We start from the raw sequence: 22,495 nt of genomic DNA, 5'->3' as shown, positions 1-22,495 counted from the left end.
ACATGTAATAAGTCAGCAAATTTTCATTATAAATAATCTTATAAACAACCTTTAAACGGAGGACCCTCCAATTTGTCAAACGACCTTTGCAAAACCAATTTCGTTCCATCCGACAATTTATCGCCGTTGTCATAAGGGCTACCAGTGCAATCGCCGACCAAAGCACCCAGCATCGAGCCACGAAATTTACTTCTCAACATAGACAGATCCATCTTTGCCATAACCCTAACTTGAAAGTTCCTCAGATTCGCATACACTTTAATACAAGATGGAATTATAGAAAATATCGAGATTAATTGAACAACACCCGAGACGTGTAAACAATATAAAAATTGGTTTATACATAGACCAACGTAGACATTTACTTGTTTATGATGATTATAAACGAAACTTGTTGCCTGATACACACATGAGATGTCTCTACAGTGTTCCGAGCTTGCGGGACACCCCACCATAAGCTTCACGGGATATAAAAGGAGAAACGACGCTGAGTGGCAGCAGTGCGGCCGGCGTCGCGGCGGCGGATGGTTAATGGAAGTAGATTTTAAATTTGATACCTGATGAAATAACTACCCCTGTTCCAGTCCCGCCATCTTTCGACGAATCACGATTAAACGAGCTTAAACAATCTCTTATTTTTCATTTCATTAACTCTGGTATCGAGATTAAATTTGTTCTTATTAAAAGCGATCTTACATAGTACTAGATCTCGTCTGTCTTCTAAGATTTCGTTTCGTTCATTTAAAAAACTATATAATTATAAGGAACATAGAGTCCTTTTAATATATTTGACTTCTGTATAAAATATTAATTGTGGGACACAAGTATTTATCGTTGGTCGTGTACGAGAGAACGTGAACGGGGTTCTATCGGGAACGAAGCAAGGGTGAGAGAAGAGGAGAGCGTCGCGGATTGGGCGGGGCAGAGGATGCGTGGTCCGCTGTAACCCGGCCACATCCAGTCTGCCGCCGACTGCGTAGTTGCGCAGTATCGTCAACGAGGGGTCGTGTGTCCCGATCCAGGAGAGGATATAAACGGTATGCCGGTGCACCTGCCAGCCTGACTCCGTCTCCGGTCCTTCCCTGGAACCGTCGGTCTCTCCCTCGCCTCGGCAACCCAGGGTCGTTGCACCCTGTGCTCCAGCGTGGCTCGCGGTCCCTTCGAAACTCTCTCCTGCTCGGGTCAACCACGTTGCCGCGGCGCCGATCGAATTTCCAGCGAGTCGGCCGATCCTTCTTCCGCACGTAAGCGAATTCTCTTTTCTCACCTTCACCGCCGCTGGGGCCGTCGTGCGCCCCGGGTGAATCGGGCAAATTGTACCGGTGGGTCACTGGGGTGGTTGAAACGACGCTACGCGTCCCGATGCTGTTGATCCCTCTCTCTGCTGCGAGAGTTTACGTTTGCTCGAAATACGTGATTTTAACATCGACACAATTCATTGGTCTGTTCTAATAATAATTGCCAGGGACGAGGGTGAAAAGTACAGTAGCACAGGTAATCAACCCCTCGTAATCGGAATTTCGTTCGCTCAGGAGAAAGGGATTATAAGAAAATGAATTTACGTATAAATAGATCGGTCGACGTGTAACTTACAAGTCACGTAGCGTCGCAGAGGGTTAATGTAATATTTCTATACTTAGTGTTTTATCTTTCACATTTTATTTTCTATAAAAATAATCCGTCAAATGGCTGCATTCTTCCTATCGATTGCGAAACACCTGTTTTATAATATACGAGAGGAGAGATTTCTGTTCGAACGACGAGCGTTTAACGTTTGGCAATGAGAAACGCTTTTGAAAATTAATAGCCACGGCTCAGGTGCGATCGTTACGTAATATTATTTTATCGCCCGCCTCGCGACGTACAAAATTACCTTTTGCAACTATTGTGTCTGGCAACAGACGTTGTTCTACCCGTTCCTGTAGTCTAACAAGATTTATCGCTGCCCGAGTCGCAGTTCAGTCCAAATAATCCTTGATGCAGTGTCCGAAATTGTATTCGTGTTTCGTTACTTAGAAACAACTAGCTTACCATTGTGGACAAGTTGCCACAACCGAAGAATAATAGCGGTAATATTTCCACTGAACGCGCTCCCGTTCCCGTTTCCACCGTTTAAGCCAGTTGAACACCGGGCCATTTGCAGCTAATATAAAAAGCCGCTAAATTATTCAAACACGATATTCGCCAGTCCCTTTATTTGTTTCTCTCATAAAAAGATATTTTCACGACGCGCGCGTATCTCCTATATCGCGACGGCAACCAGTAAATTGATTTTTCGATCCGTCGAGATAAAAACGAGCGATCATGTCTGTTTCGCGTGTTTCTACAAAACGGATGGCCGAGCCAGATAACGGTAACAAAGATGTAACGCGGATACACCGTCGGGACGGGCGAGCATCGCATCGGCACGAGAGAGCGATTCACCGAAAGATTTAATACTGTGTGTAGCTAATTTCTCGAACGCATGTTATTCGGTTTACTTCACCGGCTATTTTCGATGGCACTAGAGCCGATCCGGAAATCTACATCAGCAACGATTACGACCGACCCGGCGCGCGTCAGTACGCCTGCTTGGCAATCACTAATTAAAAGAAATCTAATTTAAATTTTTCGCTACGTGAATCGCTACGTAGCCTTGTTTACGTCGGCGGTCATTAATTAAACCGGATTCAATTTGTACCTGTTACAACTTGGAAACTTCTCAAACACGGGGACGTTTTCCAATGTCTCCGAGGAAATAATATCTAATTTCGTAATGACGTTCAGTATTATTACGATAAGTATTGAAAAATGTTATATTAATTTACGTAGTTGGCTAATTCTTAAAGGAAGTTCTCGCTCGTTTCACAGATTTAATTAATTCGTTTCCACGACGGAAGCCGTCGTAGCTAGCGCGTGGTCGTATGAAAGTAGGTAATGAGAACCGCAATTAGAGATTTGCGTAACTTACAGAAACTCGGAAGAGGGTGTAAACTCTGAAGAGACTTCTTATCTCACGACGTTCGTAATCTCTTCGTTAAGAAAGTTTCTACGTCGTTATCATTTTTTAATTAAGTACATTATAAATCATAACGTTCGCTGTTTCCATCGTGGAAAGAATCTCGCGTAGCGGTTCATCCCCGTTCTACCCAGCGCGTCGATAAAGGGAGCGAGATAGGGATGAATTTATTCCGGAAATTCACTGGTTCTGCCAACTTTCCAAACGGAACGATGCTCGCTGTACTATAACGTTCTACGTATCATTGAATGTATCATTGAACATGTATGTCGCATAATAGTCACACGCATACGTGGCCGTGAAAAATATAAATCCTCTCTCCCTCACTCTCTTTCTCTCTTTCTGTATTATCGATTCCCACAATCCGTGCACGCGTTGTTTCCGGCGCCACGTAATCGTATCGTGTCGCGATTCACTCGAACTTTTCAGTCGGTTTCCGTTGTGCCCGCACGTACCTTTGTACGCGAGAGCGATTGTTACCTTTGTTGCGCGGTAACGTTTTATTCAGAAAAATGTTCATTCCAGTGCATTTTCCTTTCCGCGATGAAAAAAAAAAAGTTGTGAATAGGAATACGTTTGTTCCGCGCGATGAATAGTTCCCGGGCTCTTTCGGCGCGGAACAAATTCGATGAAACAATAATAATATTTTTAGAAAGACGTGTGAATGTTACGATGGAATTGATTCGACCCAACCTTCGGAACTGTTCGCGTTTCCTGGAGGGTGAATCGAGCGATCCCTTTGAGTCTTCGTCGGCTCGCGAATCAACCGATGCTTGACGCGCGCATCCCCGTTTTTTTTTTTCTTTTATATTATTTTCCATCCCTCGGAACACGGCCGTCGTATTGTGTTTGATTCAATAGGCGTTAACCGAGTGACCCGGATCCCGTCAACCGTTACATAATTTCGTGTTTGCAAAAATTGCTTCGAACTCGGTGCGCGAGAAAGAATACGAGAATATAAATATGGCAGCGTCTCGGGCGCAAAAATAGACCCGAGCGTTTTACAGGTCGTTCCGCGTGGACGTTCGGAGTCGAGTGGAACAGCAACGCGTCGAGTCGGACCGCGCGATCCGCAACACGTGGCCGCGGGCCGACGAAATTCGATTCGTTCGGAAAGATCGATTCGGCCCGGTCCGCTCGAATATCCGTGCACAAATATTTGATTCGGTTTGCCGTTCCACTGTGCTTACGTGTACAAAAGCCAGACACGTAGTCCGGGCTTTAAATCGACTGATTTTAAAACGGCTGCGCCAGTGAATACGCCGCCCCCGCCGGCTGTTTATGGAGGCACGGCCTATGCCGAGTATGCAAAATGCATCGCACGTACTTACGAAACGGATGCATTTAAATGAAATTCCCGCGGCCTGTTCCATTTTTATGCACACTCCAATCAGAGTGAAACGTTTGCCGTGCAACAGACAGGTTCGATCGATGATTCAGCTGTCCGTTTTCTTTGCAGTCACTAGTCGGTCGAAACGGACTGGAACAGAAAAAAGAGGACTACGGATGGAGAGGGACGAAGCGATCGTTTGACCTGAGAGATCGAACAGCATCCAGCCGAGAGGAAGCGATAGAAATTCGAGGAAGAAATGGCTACGCCGCCGGACTCTCCAGGACCGGAAGAGGCCCTCTTCGATTTCGAGAGTTCGCGGACCAGGCAACCGACCACCAGGCCAGTCGCGCTCGAGGAACTGTTGAGACAGACCAAATTCTCCAGGCAGGAGATTCGCGTGATGTACCGAGGATTCAAACAAGTAAATCCATCCATTTCTTCGATGTTTTATCTCGATTGCACCGCTGCTCGTTCATCGTTTCTCGCAATAATAAATAATAAACTTCTCCGTATCATTTTCGACCCGCGGCAGAGTTCATAACTCACTCCGGTGTATCTCCCAAACTTTGTCAACCCCGTGCATACACATAGCCATTAACTTGGCGCCAGTTTGCAGCAGAACACACAGCGCTAATGGATTCATTTCACAGTGCCATCCGGCCTGGATTATTCCAATGCAATAATCCCTAATAAAATATGAAACGTGTCCGTCGGTTTCTACCGTTTTCAATCCCCTCGGTTAAAATTCGTGACAACGGTCCGACACGACGGAGTACACTCGCATTCCCGGCTCGCCATTAATTTTCTTTGCCATCATTTTATTTGCTTGCATATTCATGAACGGCGAAAACACTGCGGCGAGACCTTATTCCAAACGCTACCGCCTCCGCCGTGGCGTGCATGCGAGGTTCAACCCTGGGAATATTCTTTAGCGAATCAGCGAACCGTCTTTTGCATAGTACCATAGTAATTTATTATTCCCTGACATTTACCAGTTTCATGAAACCGGTATTTCCTAAAAAAATTAGAACGTCCATCGGCATTAAACGAATGAAATCATGCCATTTCTAAGCGTAGTTCTATGCTGGATATAAAAGCAGAATTTTTATTACTGAATCTCGTTGGTTCGTTAAAATTTTAATAAATCGTAATGGCACGAACGAAATATTTGAATTGTCCCGTGCGATGTATTTGAAGCTGAAATTCAGCTCGAGGGAAGTTACGCGTATTGATTTAGCAGAGTGAACCTAGGATACGAGCAATAATAATTCATTTCCGCCCAATTACCCTTTATGCACACGTAATGCCAGCGATTTCCGTGACGAATATGCCCTTGTCGGTGGGACGCGGAATTTCGCGCTTATTTTCGCGACAAATGAGTTCGCAGCCGTAACCCGCCGGCTTAAGCCACGTCAGTTCCGCGTCAGATATTTATGCAGCTTTTCGAGGGTAGTAGAGTACCTACAGAATTCCTGCCAAGGTTGACTTGCCTACGCGTTAAATGTCGTCCCAGGTCAATACGATGGTTCAAAATGTTTTCTTGCACCTAACGCTGAAGCCTGAGTAATGGTCCGAAGCCGCGGAGATGAATTATGCAGCGGTACTAATCCAAGTTCTTAATAGTTTATCGGTCGTAAGCTTCGAACTCGGGCATCGGTGCCACTTTATGAATTTAGTGGATATTTTCATTACCCTCATCGTTTTATGGCCCCTCTCGGTTAGGACGAAAACTTTTCCTATAACGACGTAGCCGAGGCCTGCTAGGAAAGTGCTAAGGAAATTGTTGCGGCTTTTAAATTACAATTTATTTCCGGTTTTCTAATCGAGGAACGATCGATACTCTGCGATATAGAATAAAATTGCGGAGGCTGTGCCTGGGGTAATTAGAAAAGTGAATAATTAACAGGGAAATCTCGTTCACTCTCGGCCAGGGTGTTTCATTAATACTCCGCGGAAGGTGTTTCTGGCCGTCTTTCAGCGTTCTCCTCCACTTGGCAAAATTTCAGTGCTCCGCTCGAGTGCTTTCGTTTCGACTAATTTTTTTTCAAAACACTCCGTTTCGAGATTGAAACTTTTCCCCGCAAATAAATGAGTTTGGAACTGTGTCGGAACCACCTGTACGTTCCACGGGAATAGAAACTTTGTATTCTTCAACCAAGATTTACTCACGTCGGTCCGCAGCAAATCGAGTGGATTAAACTACTAGACAGTTGCGAGCGAACCCGCCGCCGCGACTCGGACCGCTAGTTAATCCGATTAAACGTTTTGTCAGCATTTCGAGATAGGTCAAAATTGTTCCAATAACTTCTACGGAATTAAGCGTTTTATTGCCAGTGATAATAGCGATCGATTAACGGCGGATAAAAGTCGAACGGTTCGACGACCATCGGTGAAGATAGCTGGCACGAGTTAGACAATGAACATGACGCGACGCGGCCATCAGTCGATATCGTTCGAGGACCTTTTATCCAACACATTTCCACGCGGTCACTCTCTTTTTTAAAAACGATACGAGATCCCTTTTGTCGTTACTTGATACGAAACGCCTGAATCGAGAACATCTTGGTGGACGTTCTCGCTCGATTACTCGATCGACGTTCCCTCCTCGTCGTGTAAGGTGAATGAGAGTACACAGGTTGAATCGATAAGAACATTTTAGATTCGATAAAAAATGAATCATTATTAAGGGGCCTTACCAGGGTAACCGCCAAAAATTTAGATCATTTTTAGGAATTTTTTTTTAAAAAAAGTAGTCTCTGGAATTTTTTTAAACTTTGTGGATGTATTTGCCTATAAATGAACTGTGTGTAATAATTTTTTGTTTCGAAAAATGCAAAAAAAATTCGATTCTTTTTAAACTTCACACTGGTAAGGCTCGTTCGACGATGTCTCGTACAAATTTGATGATAGAAAACAGAAATGATTTTGTATGAAATGGCCGTTTGTAAGGGGAATGAATAAAAATCCCGGCGGGTACAATATGGTTTGTTCGGCGCAAAGCGCGCGGCTTTTAACCGCAGTTTTTTCGCGGCTAAACACACGTACGGTGGATATCGATCCGGGTTTTATGCTCTTGCCAGCCTAAAAGTGTGTCACGGCGATTACTATTTCGCGAGACGTCGCCGTAAACTTTTTAAATCCCGCTGCTGGAAGTTTCTTTAAAAGACGAACGGCCACACGACTTCTGATCGTCTTTCTCCACTGCGAGGGCCGAGACAAAAGGGACCCGGAAAAAGATCTGGGAACGTGCTTTGCGGATATTTAATTTTCCCGCACAAACGTTACAAGCACCTACCCGATAAAATATTTAAACATTCCCTGTATATTTCCGTTTGATTTCGCCTCCGATACTTCCTGTATTTTTCTATTCGCTGCATATTTAAATTCGTCGTAAACGTCTTTGATCATTCGAGGAAATTCTTTGTGCTTTACTTCATTTAATAACGTAAAAGCTCGGACAGAAATTCGCATCCTGAACGAGATCAGAAATCGAATCAGAGCTCTTACAGCCAAACCAGCCGGACAATTTATTTTATTTTTATTCATCGACCCGTCGAAACGTTGAAATCGTACTCCTGTCGCGGCCGTTCGTGAACGGGCACTTGCACGCGGAACTTAAAAGCCCGAGGGAGCCCGGGGGACGATGAAAAAGGCTCGGACGTTTTCGAGAGTACCTTAGGTGTTTTAATTGCGCTATTTCATCACTGTACGTCTCCCACTCGAGCCTTTAAGTCTGGCAATTGTGTCAAGGGGGTGCGTTCGCGATGGAAATGCATTCTCAAAGTGCATTTTTTTTAAACAGGGACCATTTTAACGGTGAACGTTTGTTTAATTTTCAAATACAATCGCACGTTCGATGTAAAATTTGTTTAAAGGAATTAGGGGTAGGTCTCTAGACTAGCTCTTGAGGTATCGATGTGCGGGAACAGTGAATGTATGTAATCTCAGTATCGAGTTTGGAAGGACGAAATATTCATATCGCATCGTTGCTGCTTACTCCATCATTCTGAATCTATCGAATAGATTCTCTTGGCATTGATTTATGATTCGCTGGCAAACAGGTCCGATACTCCATCCTGTCCTTTTGTCACAGCCCATCGAGGATGGTTGTGCACAGCCTCATTGTTTCCCTTGTCCCTTTCAATTTTAAAGCTTTTTTATTCAATGAAAAAGCGTAAAGGTTAGGCGAGCGTTAGCACGCTCGTCCTATTGAACTCGATTCTATTTAAGGTAGTATGGCACGGAAGGGTGGGAGCGTGTCGGTATCTAGTGAAAATCGAAGAAGGCCGGCATATCAGAGAGCGCCGAGGCCGGGACCTTGACGTTTAGGGAAATCGCGAGGCCCGTGTGTAGACCAGCACGCGTGCGAAGGTCGAAGATGAACTTTGTCGCCTTCTAATTCGGATGAACCTTCGAACTTTCACGCACCCCTCGGTTTATTCTCAGTTACCCCTGAATTAATCGAGTAATCGACTCGCGGGGATAGATCGGTGTAGATTTTATAACGAATGAAAAACAATGGTACGTTGGTTCAGTTAATTCAGAGACGGTCGTTAAGATAATCGTAAGAAGGCAGTTCTCCCTATTGTCCCGTACGAGAAAAAAGAACGTCGCAAGTGCAGGTTAACGAGAACTGTAAGTTGAGTGGCACTCGAGTGAAGAATCCAACGTTTCCAGGGTCCGCGTTGGTCTCTTTTCACGATTCATCCCGTTCCATCATCCTGCGAAACAGTTCTCGTCCGTCTCTGTCACCTTCCGCCTGCTCCGGCATTATGTACGTTCATTGTTCCGTTAACGATGTTTGCATTATATTTCACGCTTCGGTCGTAGTTCACGTGTCGATTGAAATTCTAATGAGGAGAATTTCAACGTGCTCCTCCGGGCTACGAAACTCGATGCCGTTGTTCTACGTAATCGAGCTGTGCCTGCGTAATTTAGTTTCTCAACCGTGGTGATCGCTTCTGCCGAGACGCCCACGCGCATAATTAAACCGACTGTCAGTCGATCGATTGAGAAATAATTAATCCCGTTCCCGACGAGATCGATCTTATTTATTTCTAAACTATTTACCCGTGTAAAATCGTTAAATTGAAGGATGCCGCTGGTATCTGGGACGTAAATTCCCGTCCGCCGTCTTATCGGGGCGATTAAACTGTCCGGGGTGTGCGAAGTTACCTCGTAAACGTCAAATTAGAAAGTGGCAATCGATTCCCGGCGTTGGGACTCGTAATGGGCTGCAGTATTTTCCCAGAATCCAACGGGGGATTGTTCGTTTCCGGCAGCCACCGGTTCTGGGGAAATCATAAGGCGCGACTCCCGGAGGAACGATAAAATTTTACGTCCCCGATCGTGCCAGATACGCGTTGCACGGATCCACGGGAATCGTTTCGAGAAAACGTACGCCCGTTATATGCATTTTATAGAAAAATATAGACACTGCCCTGCTTTTCGATGTGATCGATAAACTGCAGATTTCTCTGTAATAAAACATAATCGATTAAAAAAAATTATGTCTGTACGTCAATTTTTTTTATATCGAGTAAACTCCTTATATCTCTTGAACGATTCACTTCTGGGAAGAAAACCTCCAAACTTTTTAATCAATTCTCGTGTTCTACGGTAATAAGGAAAGTTGCATACTTGAGAAGTTTACAACGGCGACGTAAGGCTAAGGTCATCTTCATCCCTCTCTAAACAGCCTAATATGGAGCGTATCTCCTAATCGATTTTCGACTAAGGCCGTTCTTATCCCTCCTGAAAGCTCCGCAACACGTTTCGTTTCAATTTGTATAAAGTCACCTCCGTCGCATATACGAGATCGTTTTTTTCATTGAAATACACATATTTAAGAGTGGTCGGCTCGGAATCTGTCATGCATACGAGGGAACTCATACAAAGATCGGTGCGAGCGTGTGAAAGATGGACCTTCACCTTTTCCTTTGCTCTTCACCCTCGTCTTATTCTTAATAATGGAAAAAGCGCAACTCTGGCCTACTTCCCGCAATTTATCGAGCTTACGGCTCTCGCATAACTTCCTCCGAGCGCGCCTCCGAGTTCCATTGCTCTTTTGTTGCTAACTCTTTCATTAGTCCTGCTCATCGTTGTTCCCCAGCCCTCGAAATTCGAGCGAAACCGAAACATCGTAACCGGATATTACGTAGAAAGTCTAATTACTTTCCCGGTACTAGCAATTCCTCGTGTTTCTCCCGACGGTTTTTAAGTAATTACCACTTTTGATTACTCTCACGTTCCTGTGAAAATATAGACCGTGCACCTCGGTAGGAAGAAACTCTTAATTTATTTTATTCCGTCCTCTTCATATAATTGCTACAACTTTTATTCCGTCATTCGTTTCGCAGTTTCGAATTTTTCTTCGCATTTTGTTTCGCACTAAGTTGAATTCGAGAGGCGGCCGTGTCGATAGAAACTTTCGGTGCTTTATCCAACATGTACTTGGTCCTCTCTTTTCTCTTTAACTGCTTGTTTCTGTACATAAATAAGCGGTGAGCCATGTATCGTCGAACCGAGTCGCGTTTCTTTACCTGACCACGCTCTCGTGGATGGAGGACTCCGATTCCGGTGAGAAATTGCACAATCGGGCCTCGAAACCCATTACCCATGGAGCGTTTTTCAATGCCGCTGCGAATGCCTCCCCGACTAAAATCAAATATCGAACCCCTTTTGCGTGCTTCCGATCACATTTATATCAAAGAGATTTTATCGACGGTCATATCGAAAATGAAATTGAGAGAGAGAGAATGAGAGAGAGAAGAATCGTCTTACTTTGCTGGTCGAAACTATTGTTGGACACGTTCAGGTATACGCTGTCCGTTTTCAAGCAACCGGATGTTAGTATCTCGACAAGCGTGCTTCCACCGGAAGCTTCTATCCCGCACGTGCTTATATCGAGTACTTCCAAAACCTCGCTTCTCAGCAGATCTGAAAACAAATAATCTTCCCGTCGGAATCCCATTAAAAAGTTCGCGTCGTTTCGTATTTATGATATACCTACGAATTTGTATTCATTCGTATAAATTAAATTGCTATTTAGATTTCATTTTTAAAATTGTTCTACTTTGCATAAAAATTCAGTTTGGTTATAAAGCGAATTTAAATCGGCGATTTCCAATGGAACTTGCGCGATTTATAAATCACGAGCGAGCAAATGCAAAAGTCAAACATCCGGGCCGACTTCCGGTCGAAAACAAGCCGGAGATTAACGGGACGGAAGCTGGTGTACTGTTTATTCTACGAGATACAATCGTCCAATACGGTAGACAGGGTAAATATTGACTCGCAGCGGGATAAAGTTGGCAACTCGATACTCGGCACACTTACAGGCGAACACGTAATTCGCCCCCGCGTCTAGTAAAGGGTTCAGTCGAAGGTTCAGACTTCTCAGCATGTTCTGCTCCCTTTTCAGCAGCCCGTAAACCGTTCCACCTATTCCTTCCGGTCCTATCCCGTTGTCCGCCAGATTTATGCTCCTCAGGTTCTTGTGCAGTGACAAAAATTCACCCACCGCGTGGGCACCCTTGTCTCCCAGTTTGCAATGAGAAAAATCTATCTCCTCCAACTGATTAAAAAACGCGAGCATCGAAAAATAAAACGGTGCATATAATCTGATGAATCAATTGTGTGATATCAATTTGAAAATTGATACTCGTATAAAATATGTTCTCGCATTTATATAAATAAGTTTGTTTCATATATCCGACGTCTCTGATCTTATTCCTTTCGAATTCAATAAATACGTGGCAAGAACATATCAAGTTTAGTTTCTACCGACACTCTCGTTCCCCGCGACACCCTGAAGAAGAGCTGCGGCGCGTGGCTGGTCCAGATTGCTCCTCGTCAAAGCGAACTTCCTCAATTTCCGGCATGCTTTAATCCCGCGACCGAGTCCCAAACAATCCTCGATGGAGATCCTTGGACATATTTTTTCGTGTATCTCAATGAAGACCGACTTGCCGAAGTAAACTCACTCGAAGTCTCGCCATTCGAACCCGTCGTCCATGTAAATCAATCCGAAATTAATCCGGAGCTCTGCGAGATGAGGAAGTCGCGGCAGGATCTGCTCCAACGGTATATGATTAACGGGCTCCTCTTCTATTAAACACGGATCCTCCTCGTCATCTACAGACGTGCTCCGCTTCCTGCGAATCAGACCGACTCATTACGCAACGTCGTGTTGCGAATTTACGCGGCACAATTGGGAATAAATTGAATCGCGAACGAGCACGTATTAATTCATAGGTATATTAAATTATCGATGATAGCGGATTCAATCCCGCGGTTAATAATCAATGTTGCGCAACAGAAAATTGGGACAATCCCGCTCCGCGTGCAGAGGCACGAGCCTATTAATGTGTCACAGCAAATTATAGTGGAAGCTGTTTAAGCACTACAGCTTAGAGTGGACAGCTCTGATTTAAACGCACATTATTTGTGCGATATTAACTCCCGCCTGCGGCAAACCCGATCGCGCCAGCTACTATTCAAATATTAACCCCCCTAAGCTAGGATTCTCTCTGGAAATCTGGCCAAGGAATAATCGTATCTCATGCATTCTTTAATGGTCGATTAATAAAACATTTATGATGTCGAGCAATGAAATTTGATTTATCAGTTACGTAGCGCAACATGAGTTTTGTTCTCGATATTCGGTATATTTTTGTGCATATAGTGTACAATTTCTATTTAAACACACGAAATGCAGCGATTTGTAGAACTCAAAATAGGTTGAATTCAAAAATTTACTTTGTTGGTACCAGGGAACGCAGTTCTATGACATGTACATAGTCCTTAACCAGTTCTATCATTTTTTCACACGCTTCCTTCTGCGCGTCGAAGAAAGTTGGCTCCAGATTCTCTAAGTATTCCCGAAAACTATTCTCACAGTAGTATCGTCGCCAAGAATTCCCATGTTCGCTGATATCGTTATGCTCCCATCTGAAACGCATCCAAATTTGAATTCCAGGTCATTCTCTATGAAAATCCGATGCTTTGTTCCAGACCCGAGTTTAATACGATGCTTGTTGGAAACACAAAAAGTTAATAGCGATCCCGTACAAACTGCAGACCGATAAAGGCATGATTACTTTTTAATTAAAATCTCCATTTACTAGATTGCCCCCGCGTTCCATTTACGATTTTTCTGAACTTTATATATATTTTTATAATTCTACGATTCGATTCGGGGATAAAAGATTTTCGATTACGTTTCACCTAGCTTTAGAGCAACGTTCCCAGTAGAACTCGGTATCAATTTTCGTTATAGTCAATTCGAAGGGTAGATCCGTAGGCAGGATTTCTATCAACGCGTTTCTATCCTCGCACGTCGGCAGTTCATCCACCAGCGGATATTTCTCCCATACAGAAGCTATGACGCGTAGGGCGAGGGTCTTTAAGCTCGGCACTCTGTATTCGTCCCAGGAAACGTTTTCCGGTTGGATAGTTCGGTAGACCTCGTACTTTAACCGTGTCGTCTCGTCCGAGCATCTTTCAAAAGAAACATTAATTAAGCATTTCAGCGTGCACTACCAATTTCTACACGGTGACTATTTAACAGACTTTCACACAGTTCTAAGCTTCCGACGTATTACGTATTTATATATTACATCGTAAAATCTGCAATTATAATTATTACCGGTAAGTCTGTAAAACGTGATTGGGTACAGTGTGCGGAATCTTCATTTTCGCTTCTTGTTTTAAGCATCGCGCTCATAAATATGCAATCTGCAAGATTCCCTCGGACTCATTTCCTTATCTCGACCGTCTCCCAACCGGCTTCAAGCGAAACCCGTAATCGACATTGGAAACTTCCTATATTCACCTAATTAACATTTTTACTAAATACAATTTATTTTCGATTACTTTCAGGAATGTCCCGAGGGCGTAGTGCACGAGGACCTGTTCAAGGATATCTACGCCAAGTTCTTTCCTCACGGCAGTGAGTGCCTTCGTTAAATAAACTCCCGGTTCCACTCTCTAATTATTCTAATCAGACGTAATTAATTTATAGATTCCAGTCTTTATGCCCATTACGTGTTCAAAGCTTTCGACGTTAACTGCAATGGCGCTATGAACTTTAGGGTAATTTCTTTTTTTCAATGAAACAGGAGCACAGGGAACGTATACGAGTAGAACTATGGATTGTGTCTCACCTTCACTGATATAATAAATTTGGTCACAATTCTTCACAATCCTTTCCCATTCATTTATTAATGACAATTTACCAATTTTTTACAATTCGTTACATTCGAAGCGTTCTTTAAAGCCATTTTTATGAAAGGGTCGGTCCGGCTGCTTGCAATGTGGGTGACTAATCTGTTGTAAAGGGGATGAAAATGGGGTGATTTAGCTCCAGAGAAGAAGAGAGGAAAAATACATACAGTTGACGTCTACTCGTATATCTAGACTGTGGTAGAAGATAATGGTACGAAGCAATCTTTATAGGATCTAATTTTATAGGAAAATAAATATTTCTCGTAGGATCTCCTAGTTATTTTATCGACCCTGTTACGAGGCAGTATCTACGAGAAGCTACGGTGGATTTTCAAGCTATACGACATAAACGGCGACGGTTGCATCACCAGGGGCGAGTTATGGGAAGTGGTGATTGCCGTTCACGAGCTTATGGGTCGCCGGCATCACGCCGAGGAAGAAAGGAAAGCTAGGGAGCAGCTGGATAGGGTGTTCAAGAAGTTCGACCTAAACCAGGATGGCATAATAACCATCGAGGAATTTATGGAAAGCTGTCTTAGGGTACTGTTTCACATTTACTTAAATATTTTCGAGTGAAAATAAAAAAATAATTTCGAGTCGAATAAATAAAACGAGTATTCAATTCGTTCCAGAATTATTTAATACGAGTTCATCTGTTTCTTTAATTTTACGATGTTAGCCAAAAGGCCAGTTATCATCTTTTAATACAACAAATAATGATACGATAATAGTCGTATGAAATACGATACATTACTATGGGATCAGGTTTGGTGTATAAACGTTTAATTTGTATTTTTGTAGGATGACGTGACCACACGGTCGCTGGCAAAGTTCGATTACGCGTTTTGATCTCCGGAGAAGGAAGAGCCTCCGGTGATAACCACGACGACGCCGCCAACATCGCTCTCAACCACAACCACCTTCTCGCAATCCCAGTCGCCTTCGCCGCCGCCGCCGTCCTACTCTCTGCTGCCACCCATCCCACCGCCTTTGCCTTCTCAACCGCCCCCGGGTTACACCGTACAGGATCAGGAACTCTACATGCTCTTGGCGGCGCACTGGTGGAACCAGCCCGAGGCTCCGCTATTTTGTTGAAGGTAAACCACCCATTTGTAGTTATTTTCTTTGTCCAAACGATCGACGTTAATTGACGATAAACGAGAAACGTCTTAAGTGTCGATGCACACGAATTGTTTAAACGAGAAAATAAAAGTTCGTAACGAAACGTATTTAAGTGGAAATACAGGGATAGAACTTGTCTGTTCCAGGATGAAGCGATTCACCAACTTGCAAAGCAGGGAGTTTCAACTTCTAAAGAATGTTAAAAAAGTAAAAAAAAAAAAATGTTAATCCCTAATAATCTTGCGAGTCAAGAGATCCAATCGTGCTCGCTGGGTCGAACGAGCTGCGTTTCTTCTTGCGGAAGAATTATTTAAGTGAATCCGTTCAGAATTATTATAAGTTGAATGCGCTCTCCCTTTTTCGGGGTGAAAGAGAATCGTCAATTGTGGAATCGTAAGTCGAAACCTATCAGAGAAAATTATATCGACTCGGGAAGTTATTAAATATAAACGCCGGACGTTAAATACGAAAATGAATATTTAACGTTCCGTCATGTTGTTTTATTTGCGTGCCAAATTCTGATGAAACAGAACGTCTATGTGTCCAGTGTGACTGCGTATAAATGATTTAGTTCACGGAAAGAGCGTCGAAACGTTTAGTTTGTCTGCGATGGTTCATCGGAGCCTTAGAGTTACGAAGAAAATTTGATTTTCTTTCGAGACAATCGCACAGGTGTTACGAAGTACGGTATACGAAAAGAGCGTGAACCGGAAGCAGCAGGACGATATTCTGTCATCTTTCTGTCGTATCAAATATCCTCTGAACACGATATAAAATTCCTAGGAAAAAACGAATCCAATGAATATCCGATTACGTAGGGTGTAACAATTTTTCCAAAATCGTTTGTAGAATTAATACCGTAGTCGTAAGCGATGATCGAGAATTTTTTAACGTCGATCGTCACGAGAACTAGATGGCGAGTACACGGTTTTCACAGTCAAGTAGATTAAGACCGTAGCCTCGTTTAAGTAAAAAGGTTTCCAAGATCGTTCATTAAGATTGAACGTCGAATCGCAATAACTATTCGAATAATTGAGCGAACCCGATAAGAGAGATATCGACAAAAAAAACAAAAAAAAAAATGAATAAAGACGAATCCGCGACGTTGACGACTTTATCGTCCATCGAACACGTCCGCGTTACCTGATAGTCGACATAGACTTTAGGCAGCTTGAGTCGGTCTTAGGATTGCCAATTTTCTAGCAACACACAGCCAGTTTTATCGTTATACAACATATACCGTGTGTGTCTTTTCAAGCTAAAGAGTCATTTGGAATTTTGCACCTGCACGCGTTTGTATCGAACCCGTTTTACAGGAGCTTCAGTGGAACGAGACATAAGATTTTTCTCAAACGACGTTCGAACGTTTTTCCACTGGTTTGTAACCGTTCACGTTTAACGAGGAATCATACTGACTAGAGTAACGATAGATCGATTTTTCTTACATTCGTTGAATTCCACGATGTACCTGTAGTTATACGCCAATTCGAATCACTGTTGATTGTTACTCATTGACCAGAACGATTTAGACGATTTTAGCCAATATTATACATAGAACACGTACACGTCTTTCTTTGAATATTTACATTAGCGATTAGGCGAAAGTTAGAATTAAGAACCGTTTGTTAACCGTTGTTGTCTCTTTGTAGCACTCTCGCACTATTACTCGTTAAATCGATCAACTCCTTCGCTACACCCAAGGTGTTTTAACAGGAGCCGTACTCGCGTACGTAGGTTGCTATCGCGTATCTATGGCAACATTTATTACGAATAACGATAGTTAATTCGCGCTCAGATGGAACCTGCAAACCGTTCGGATATTTCTATCCTGCTACTTCTGAATTTCATCGAGAATTCTCACCGTGCAATTATTTTATTTCGAACAAATTCACTTCTGTCGAAGCATAAGGATCGGTGATTTGGTTCTCTTCTATTGCTCGCAACGGATTGAAAGCATGGTACAATCAAGTTCATTGTTCCTAAAACAAAAGTGTTCACGACGAACTAACGAAATTTCGACCATCGTGAACATTAATCAAAGGCAACTTGTCATTGCGTTTTCTGATTGATCGCGTCAGTTCTGTCGGAGAACAAATCTCTGACAGACTCGGAACGATGTTTCTGGTTGTTCGAACGTTTCTTTTCAAGGATCGATTGAAATCTTTCCGACGACAGTATATGCCGCGTTTAATGTTAAACGATTTTTACATATTTTGTAAGAAAATCAAAAGAAGGAAAACAACGAATGTTACAATTAAACCACAAGAGAGAAACAAATTTTCTACATAGTACAACTGGAGACGTTCTTAAATCTCCGGTACTGGTAAAACCGTATCGGACACGATTCTCTGAACGTAAAACTTCAGAGATCGATCCGACATTCTATGACGACACTGATTTAACACACGTATGTTTCACAATGATTTTAGCGTTACGACAAAAAGAGACGATATCATTTCGATCGGTTCCACGTAGATATAGTCGATTCGTTAGTGATCTAGATCGTTACATATCGCTTATCGATAATTTCAATGAAATCGGGACAACCGTTCAAACTCGAGATGCATAGATCAATGTTCCCGTTCGTTTAAGGAATCAAATTCTAAGAAGTATTATTAGGTCGTATAATATTAGTAGGCCATATCGGATGTTCCGAGGTCTACACGAATTAACGTTTCTCCGTATGATTTCCAGGTTTATCGCTGTGCACAATTCGGAACGTCCCGTACGGGCCGAAAATAGTTCTAGTCAATTCATCCTTAGCGGTAACGTAGCTAATTAATCTTACGAAATATTAGGATTCGTCTTGTTGAACTTTAAGAGCAGAGTCTCCAGCTGGCACATTTGGTTTGATCGTTAGTTCTGTCATCGGTCGATAGTCTCTGATCAACGGTCACTGATTTGCTTAATTCAACCTAACGAGCGTCTTTACGTAGATCATTAAGATTCAAGCTTATCGCGTCGGTTAATTAATGTAAAATGACTAATGAATCAAAATCAGTTGTTATATCGTCTAGCGCGTACGAGATACATTATAATTGATAGAGTAATACGATGATTCTCTAGTTAAGCTTCGGGGCAGTTTTTTACAAAGAGACCTTTACGATTAAACGTTGGATAGAGAATCCGATTAGCGAAACAGTCTGTAGACGTACTTAGACGCTCTTCAAATTCAACTGTACGTACGTTTGTTAATTATCGTACTGCCAGTCTTTTCGTAGGATTCTAACAAGCGTATGTTATTATGTATGTCGATTAAAGAAGACGGAACATCTTTGCGCGCGCGGTATTTAGCTCATTCATCATACCGTCGTCTTTTACCCAGTCGTTTTTCGAATATTCCTAGCGCCCATACTCCCTCCCGGGTCCTTCGTTTCTTAGATTCAGAGATTTAATTAGAAACGAGTGAACGACGATCGAAGTGAAAGCTCGCCGACGACGTGTGGAAAATTGGTATCTTGTCCGATGTACTTATACGAATTGTAAATGCATGAGAATAAAGGGAGATGGTCGTTATTATCGTTCGTTCATTCCTTTCCCTAGCTGCTCTCATTCCACTGGTAATGTTTCACATTTCCGGGACTTGAAACGAGGTAAGAATTTTTCATGTATTTGCACAGGGTCTTAAATTATTTATAAGTATCAACTATGCAAAAGGAAGGTGAGGAAAAATATTCAGATATTCGCACTCGCTTGTAAATAATTTATTCATTTAACGAGGACATCGACGAAGCCTTTCTGGTTCCTCTTTGACTCTTCACCTCCGAGACCTGCACATAGAAATAAAATAATGTGTAACAGATAACAAGAGTAATAAATACTGACTACATTTAAATAAATAATCATGCCAACGAAATTGGGGAAATCAAACGTCCATAAAGTATGATCAGTTAATTGTCAGCCGAAAGGAAACGCGTACCACTTTTTCACGGTTGATTTTAAGTCGTTGCCGGTACGTTTACTTTCTCAGCGACTCGGTTGGCCACACGTGTCCCTTTCCTGTTTTCCCTATCTGTTTCCCGGGACGTTACCCTACGATTAGGCCGCGTGCCGAGCCGTAGTTACGTTACGTGGAATTACGTAAGCTCGTTTCCATGAGTTCCAGAGCGTACTGCTCTGAGTAATCGTCGTAAGCCGTTACTTTGATGAGATTGAACTTCCTTCGACGCGACGAACCACCGTATCGCGAAACGTGTATTCTAGTAAAAAAAAATATTGTCGTTCCGTTCGCGTCGTATCGATGGTTAATAGAGAGGAATAAATGAACCGATCGATATTCCATCGCATGTGCAACTGTACAACCAATTGACGTTTTACGACGAACAAATTGGATCTAACGGTAAAACAATTAGAAAATAATTCTTAATGGTCAGGCATGTTACTTATTATTATTATTAGACGATTTAATGATTTTATACATAAAAGAAAACTATTCATAGAAGATTAGAAATAATTGTTACGATTTTTATATTCTAAATTTATATTAAAATGTTTTGTTTTGTACAATGATTTATAATTTAAATACCAAAGAATACCTCTGGTAATTGAAATCAGTTCGGGTCGTGCGACACGCTTCAATTTTCCATGCAATAACGCGTTCTTCAATCTCGTACGGTTAAGTGAATTGTCTCGTAGTTTCCGCGCTGGCGAGCAAAACTTGGAAACCGTTTTTCATCGAACGGATCCTGCCCCTTAACGTTTTCCTTTTCCACGTTTCTGGATTCTAATTGGAAAACGTGTTTCGCATTCCATCGAGCGTTGCCTCGGTCAAACGCGAACACTCGAGAGTACAAATCCTAATTCGATTCTATTAACCATTAATTCGAATCAGTTTTAAGACGCTTCGAGAACTCTTAGCGACGCGCTGAACAGAAGTGATTAGCATTTGCGGAGGTGTACTGGCCTCTGTGGATGATCTCCGTCGAGTGACCCGAATAAGTAATATGCTGAGATCTAGTTCCAATTTTTGCTCCTCAGTTTTCGTAATCGGGAGATCGGATACGCTCGATCAGCTCGGCAAATTGATACACGACGATTGAGTAACAGGGATAAGCATTGCAGATATCGATTTTAATTAACTTATGTATCTGCTTGTCATTCGCGGCTATAAAGTTGAAACCAATGACAGCCGATTAATTAACCAGAGCAGTGATTCAGGAACTCGTCTGGTTCTGCCTGTTAAAAATTATGACACAACTATCAAATTCACATAAATATTATTTCAAATGTCAATTAAACCCATAAATCGAACATATCGTTTAAGACTGACTCGTTTGTATCCTCAGTGATTTGCAAATGATTTATAAACAGATGATCTGAATTAATCGTGAAGATAAATAGTCAGCTTGGCTCGTGACTTCATTTTTCATTTACATTCAGCTATTAGTTTGGATGCACGCGTGCCGGATCAATGCAATTTACTCGTTGATGAGCTATAAACGTTTTCTTGGAAGGACCGAGGCATCCTTGATTCTCCGGGCAATTTTACGGGCCACAATTTTAGTGGCCCGAAAATTCCCAAGCATCTTTACGACCGGGCCTTGAACTTGCAGGGTCGGAACGATTCACATAATTCATACGTCATGTTTTAAAACTAGATTCGCCGTTGAAGAATTCATGTGATTACGTAATACATTTATATTCCTGTCGTCGGAGAGAATCGAAGATTTTTTTGGTAACAGGAAATATCAGAGGAAACAAAGTAATTAAGTATCGGCCGTGAACGAAACGATAGTGTGACGCGGACGAATATGAATTCGTCCTTCGGTGAACGAGAAATTGTACAAGCCTCCGGGGGAGCTTTCTATAAATACGTTTTTTCATATACTCGCGTAACACTTATGGCATCCATGAATTATGGACGATGCGTTGTACAAAACAAATTGCTAACTCCTGTGACAGTCGTTCAATCATTTTATCAATAGACTGCGGATTTCACGCGACTACAGAGAAAAGTGAACGTGCAGAAAATAATACACGCATGTATCCTCGTTTCCAAAAGAAATTTCAATTTGCAAAAGTTTTGCACTGCTTGAAAATCTTGTTTTACTCGCGACAATGTCGATTGGTTTTAATACGTGACCCAGTTGGTCAACGCGATAGTTGCTGTTCTTGGTCGCGGATTCCCTACTGATCGGGTAATCGGATTACGAGAGCGGATGATATCATTACTCGCGATCCCGTAACGCTCACGCGTATCCACCTCTGCAGGATCTTCTTCGATCCCCGATTAATAAGACCACACACGTTGGCGTCGGCCTTTCCCCGATGCTTAATTGCATTGCACGCGTGCGCTGATTCACGCGCTCTTACTCTTTACTCACGTGTTCAATTCCAAACTAGGAATGTTTAAACTGAATTGTTTAACAATTTAATTCAATAATTCTATCTTTCATTTCCTTCTAACTCTACTCGTTAAGGAGTAATTGACGATGAACGAACTAATTCATCGATTAGTCCTGAAGTATTCGAGTATTCGAGTGGAAGAAAATTATATACGACCTTTTTTTGCAGGCAATAGGAGTACCTACAACTTTTATTTGAAGGATTTTTCGATATTTCGACAAAAAAAAATTTTTCAATTTTTTCGAGATTTTTCCAAGGGGTACCCCTTCAGATTTTGCGAAATTTTCGTTTTTCGCCAATAACTTCCAAACCGTTGGATCTACGGGAAAAATGTATAGGACCTTTCTTGTAGAGGACGACGAGATCTACAATTTCCATATAAAATTTTTTCGCTAGCGTCAATAGTTAACGAGTAATTTGCAAAAAACCATTTTTTCGTTTTTCGTCAATAACTCGTAAACTATTAATGC

At 42.4% G+C, this 22,495-nt stretch overlaps 3 protein-coding genes and 1 long non-coding RNA gene across 5 annotated transcripts in view; 1 reads left to right on the top strand and 3 right to left on the bottom strand.

Annotated features, from left to right (window-relative positions):
• LOC108629412 (poly(ADP-ribose) glycohydrolase ARH3-like) overlaps positions 1 to 85 on the bottom strand; it is a 5,134-nt gene extending 5,049 nt beyond the window's left edge. The window contains exon 1 of the mRNA XM_026812985.1: positions 5 to 85. The gene's annotated coding sequence lies outside the window, so the exon portion shown is untranslated. The remainder of the gene's footprint in view (positions 1 to 4) is intronic.
• Positions 86 to 563: 478 nt separating this feature from the next.
• LOC108624870 (Kv channel-interacting protein 1) lies at positions 564 to 19,196 on the top strand. 2 transcript variants are annotated; one of them, XM_026813181.1, is made up of 7 exons: positions 564 to 1,037; positions 4,458 to 4,752; positions 14,214 to 14,283; positions 14,356 to 14,426; positions 14,826 to 15,098; positions 15,360 to 15,655; positions 15,827 to 19,196. In XM_026813181.1, exons 2-6 carry the CDS (start codon positions 4,588 to 4,590, stop codon positions 15,405 to 15,407), a joined length of 627 nt encoding a protein of 208 aa, XP_026668982.1. In that variant the 5' UTR covers positions 564 to 1,037; positions 4,458 to 4,587; the 3' UTR covers positions 15,408 to 15,655; positions 15,827 to 19,196. The 2 variants fall into 2 exon arrangements, with proteins under 2 accessions (XP_026668982.1, XP_017879973.1); XM_018024484.2 differs by having other exon boundaries at positions 564 to 1,244.
• LOC113464209 (dynein regulatory complex subunit 5) lies at positions 10,644 to 14,819 on the bottom strand. Its single transcript, XM_026812870.1, has 10 exons — positions 14,498 to 14,819; positions 13,981 to 14,166; positions 13,560 to 13,832; positions 13,092 to 13,283; positions 12,317 to 12,487; positions 12,121 to 12,259; positions 11,670 to 11,907; positions 11,115 to 11,270; positions 10,874 to 10,988; positions 10,644 to 10,817 (listed from the first exon to the last, which is right to left on the bottom strand). The coding sequence occupies exons 2-10, from the start codon at positions 14,025 to 14,027 to the stop codon at positions 10,676 to 10,678; spliced, it is 1,473 nt and encodes a 490-aa protein (XP_026668671.1). The 5' UTR covers positions 14,028 to 14,166; positions 14,498 to 14,819; the 3' UTR covers positions 10,644 to 10,675.
• A 166-nt stretch (positions 19,197 to 19,362) lies between the features above and the next one.
• Positions 19,363 to 22,495, bottom strand: part of LOC113464297 (uncharacterized) — a 43,011-nt gene continuing 39,878 nt past the window's right edge. The window contains exon 3 of the long non-coding RNA XR_003389132.1: positions 19,363 to 19,450. This is a non-coding gene — a long non-coding RNA (uncharacterized LOC113464297). The remainder of the gene's footprint in view (positions 19,451 to 22,495) is intronic.

Source organism: Ceratina calcarata, unplaced genomic scaffold (genome assembly GCF_001652005.2).
Source record: "Ceratina calcarata isolate Rehan_Ccalc_2016 unplaced genomic scaffold, ASM165200v1 scaffold1, whole genome shotgun sequence".
Lineage (NCBI taxonomy): Eukaryota > Metazoa > Arthropoda > Insecta > Hymenoptera > Apidae > Ceratina > Ceratina calcarata.
Note: the sequence above shows the minus strand (reverse complement) of the source record. Positions and strands in the feature narration are given on the sequence as shown.

What these genes read in the sequence shown, in the direction of transcription:
- LOC113464209 (XM_026812870.1), bottom strand. Translation starts at nt 14,027, where the DNA reads ATGAAGATTCCGCACACTGTACCCAATCACGTTTTACAGACTTACCG. An exon ending in TTCGAATGGCGAGACTTCGA is followed by an intron (nt 12,260 to 12,316) that starts GTGAGTTTACTT and finishes AATATGTCCAAG; the next exon opens with GATCTCCATCGAGGATTGTT. An exon ending in GGCGAATTACGTGTTCGCCT is followed by an intron (nt 11,271 to 11,669) that starts GTAAGTGTGCCG and finishes ATTTGTTTTCAG; the next exon opens with ATCTGCTGAGAAGCGAGGTT.
- LOC108624870 (XM_026813181.1), top strand. Translation starts at nt 4,588, where the DNA reads ATGGCTACGCCGCCGGACTCTCCAGGACCGGAAGAGGCCCTCTTCGAT. An exon ending in CAAGTTCTTTCCTCACGGCA is followed by an intron (nt 14,284 to 14,355) that starts GTGAGTGCCTTC and finishes ATTAATTTATAG; the next exon opens with ATTCCAGTCTTTATGCCCAT. An exon ending in TTATGGAAAGCTGTCTTAGG is followed by an intron (nt 15,099 to 15,359) that starts GTACTGTTTCAC and finishes GTATTTTTGTAG; the next exon opens with GATGACGTGACCACACGGTC.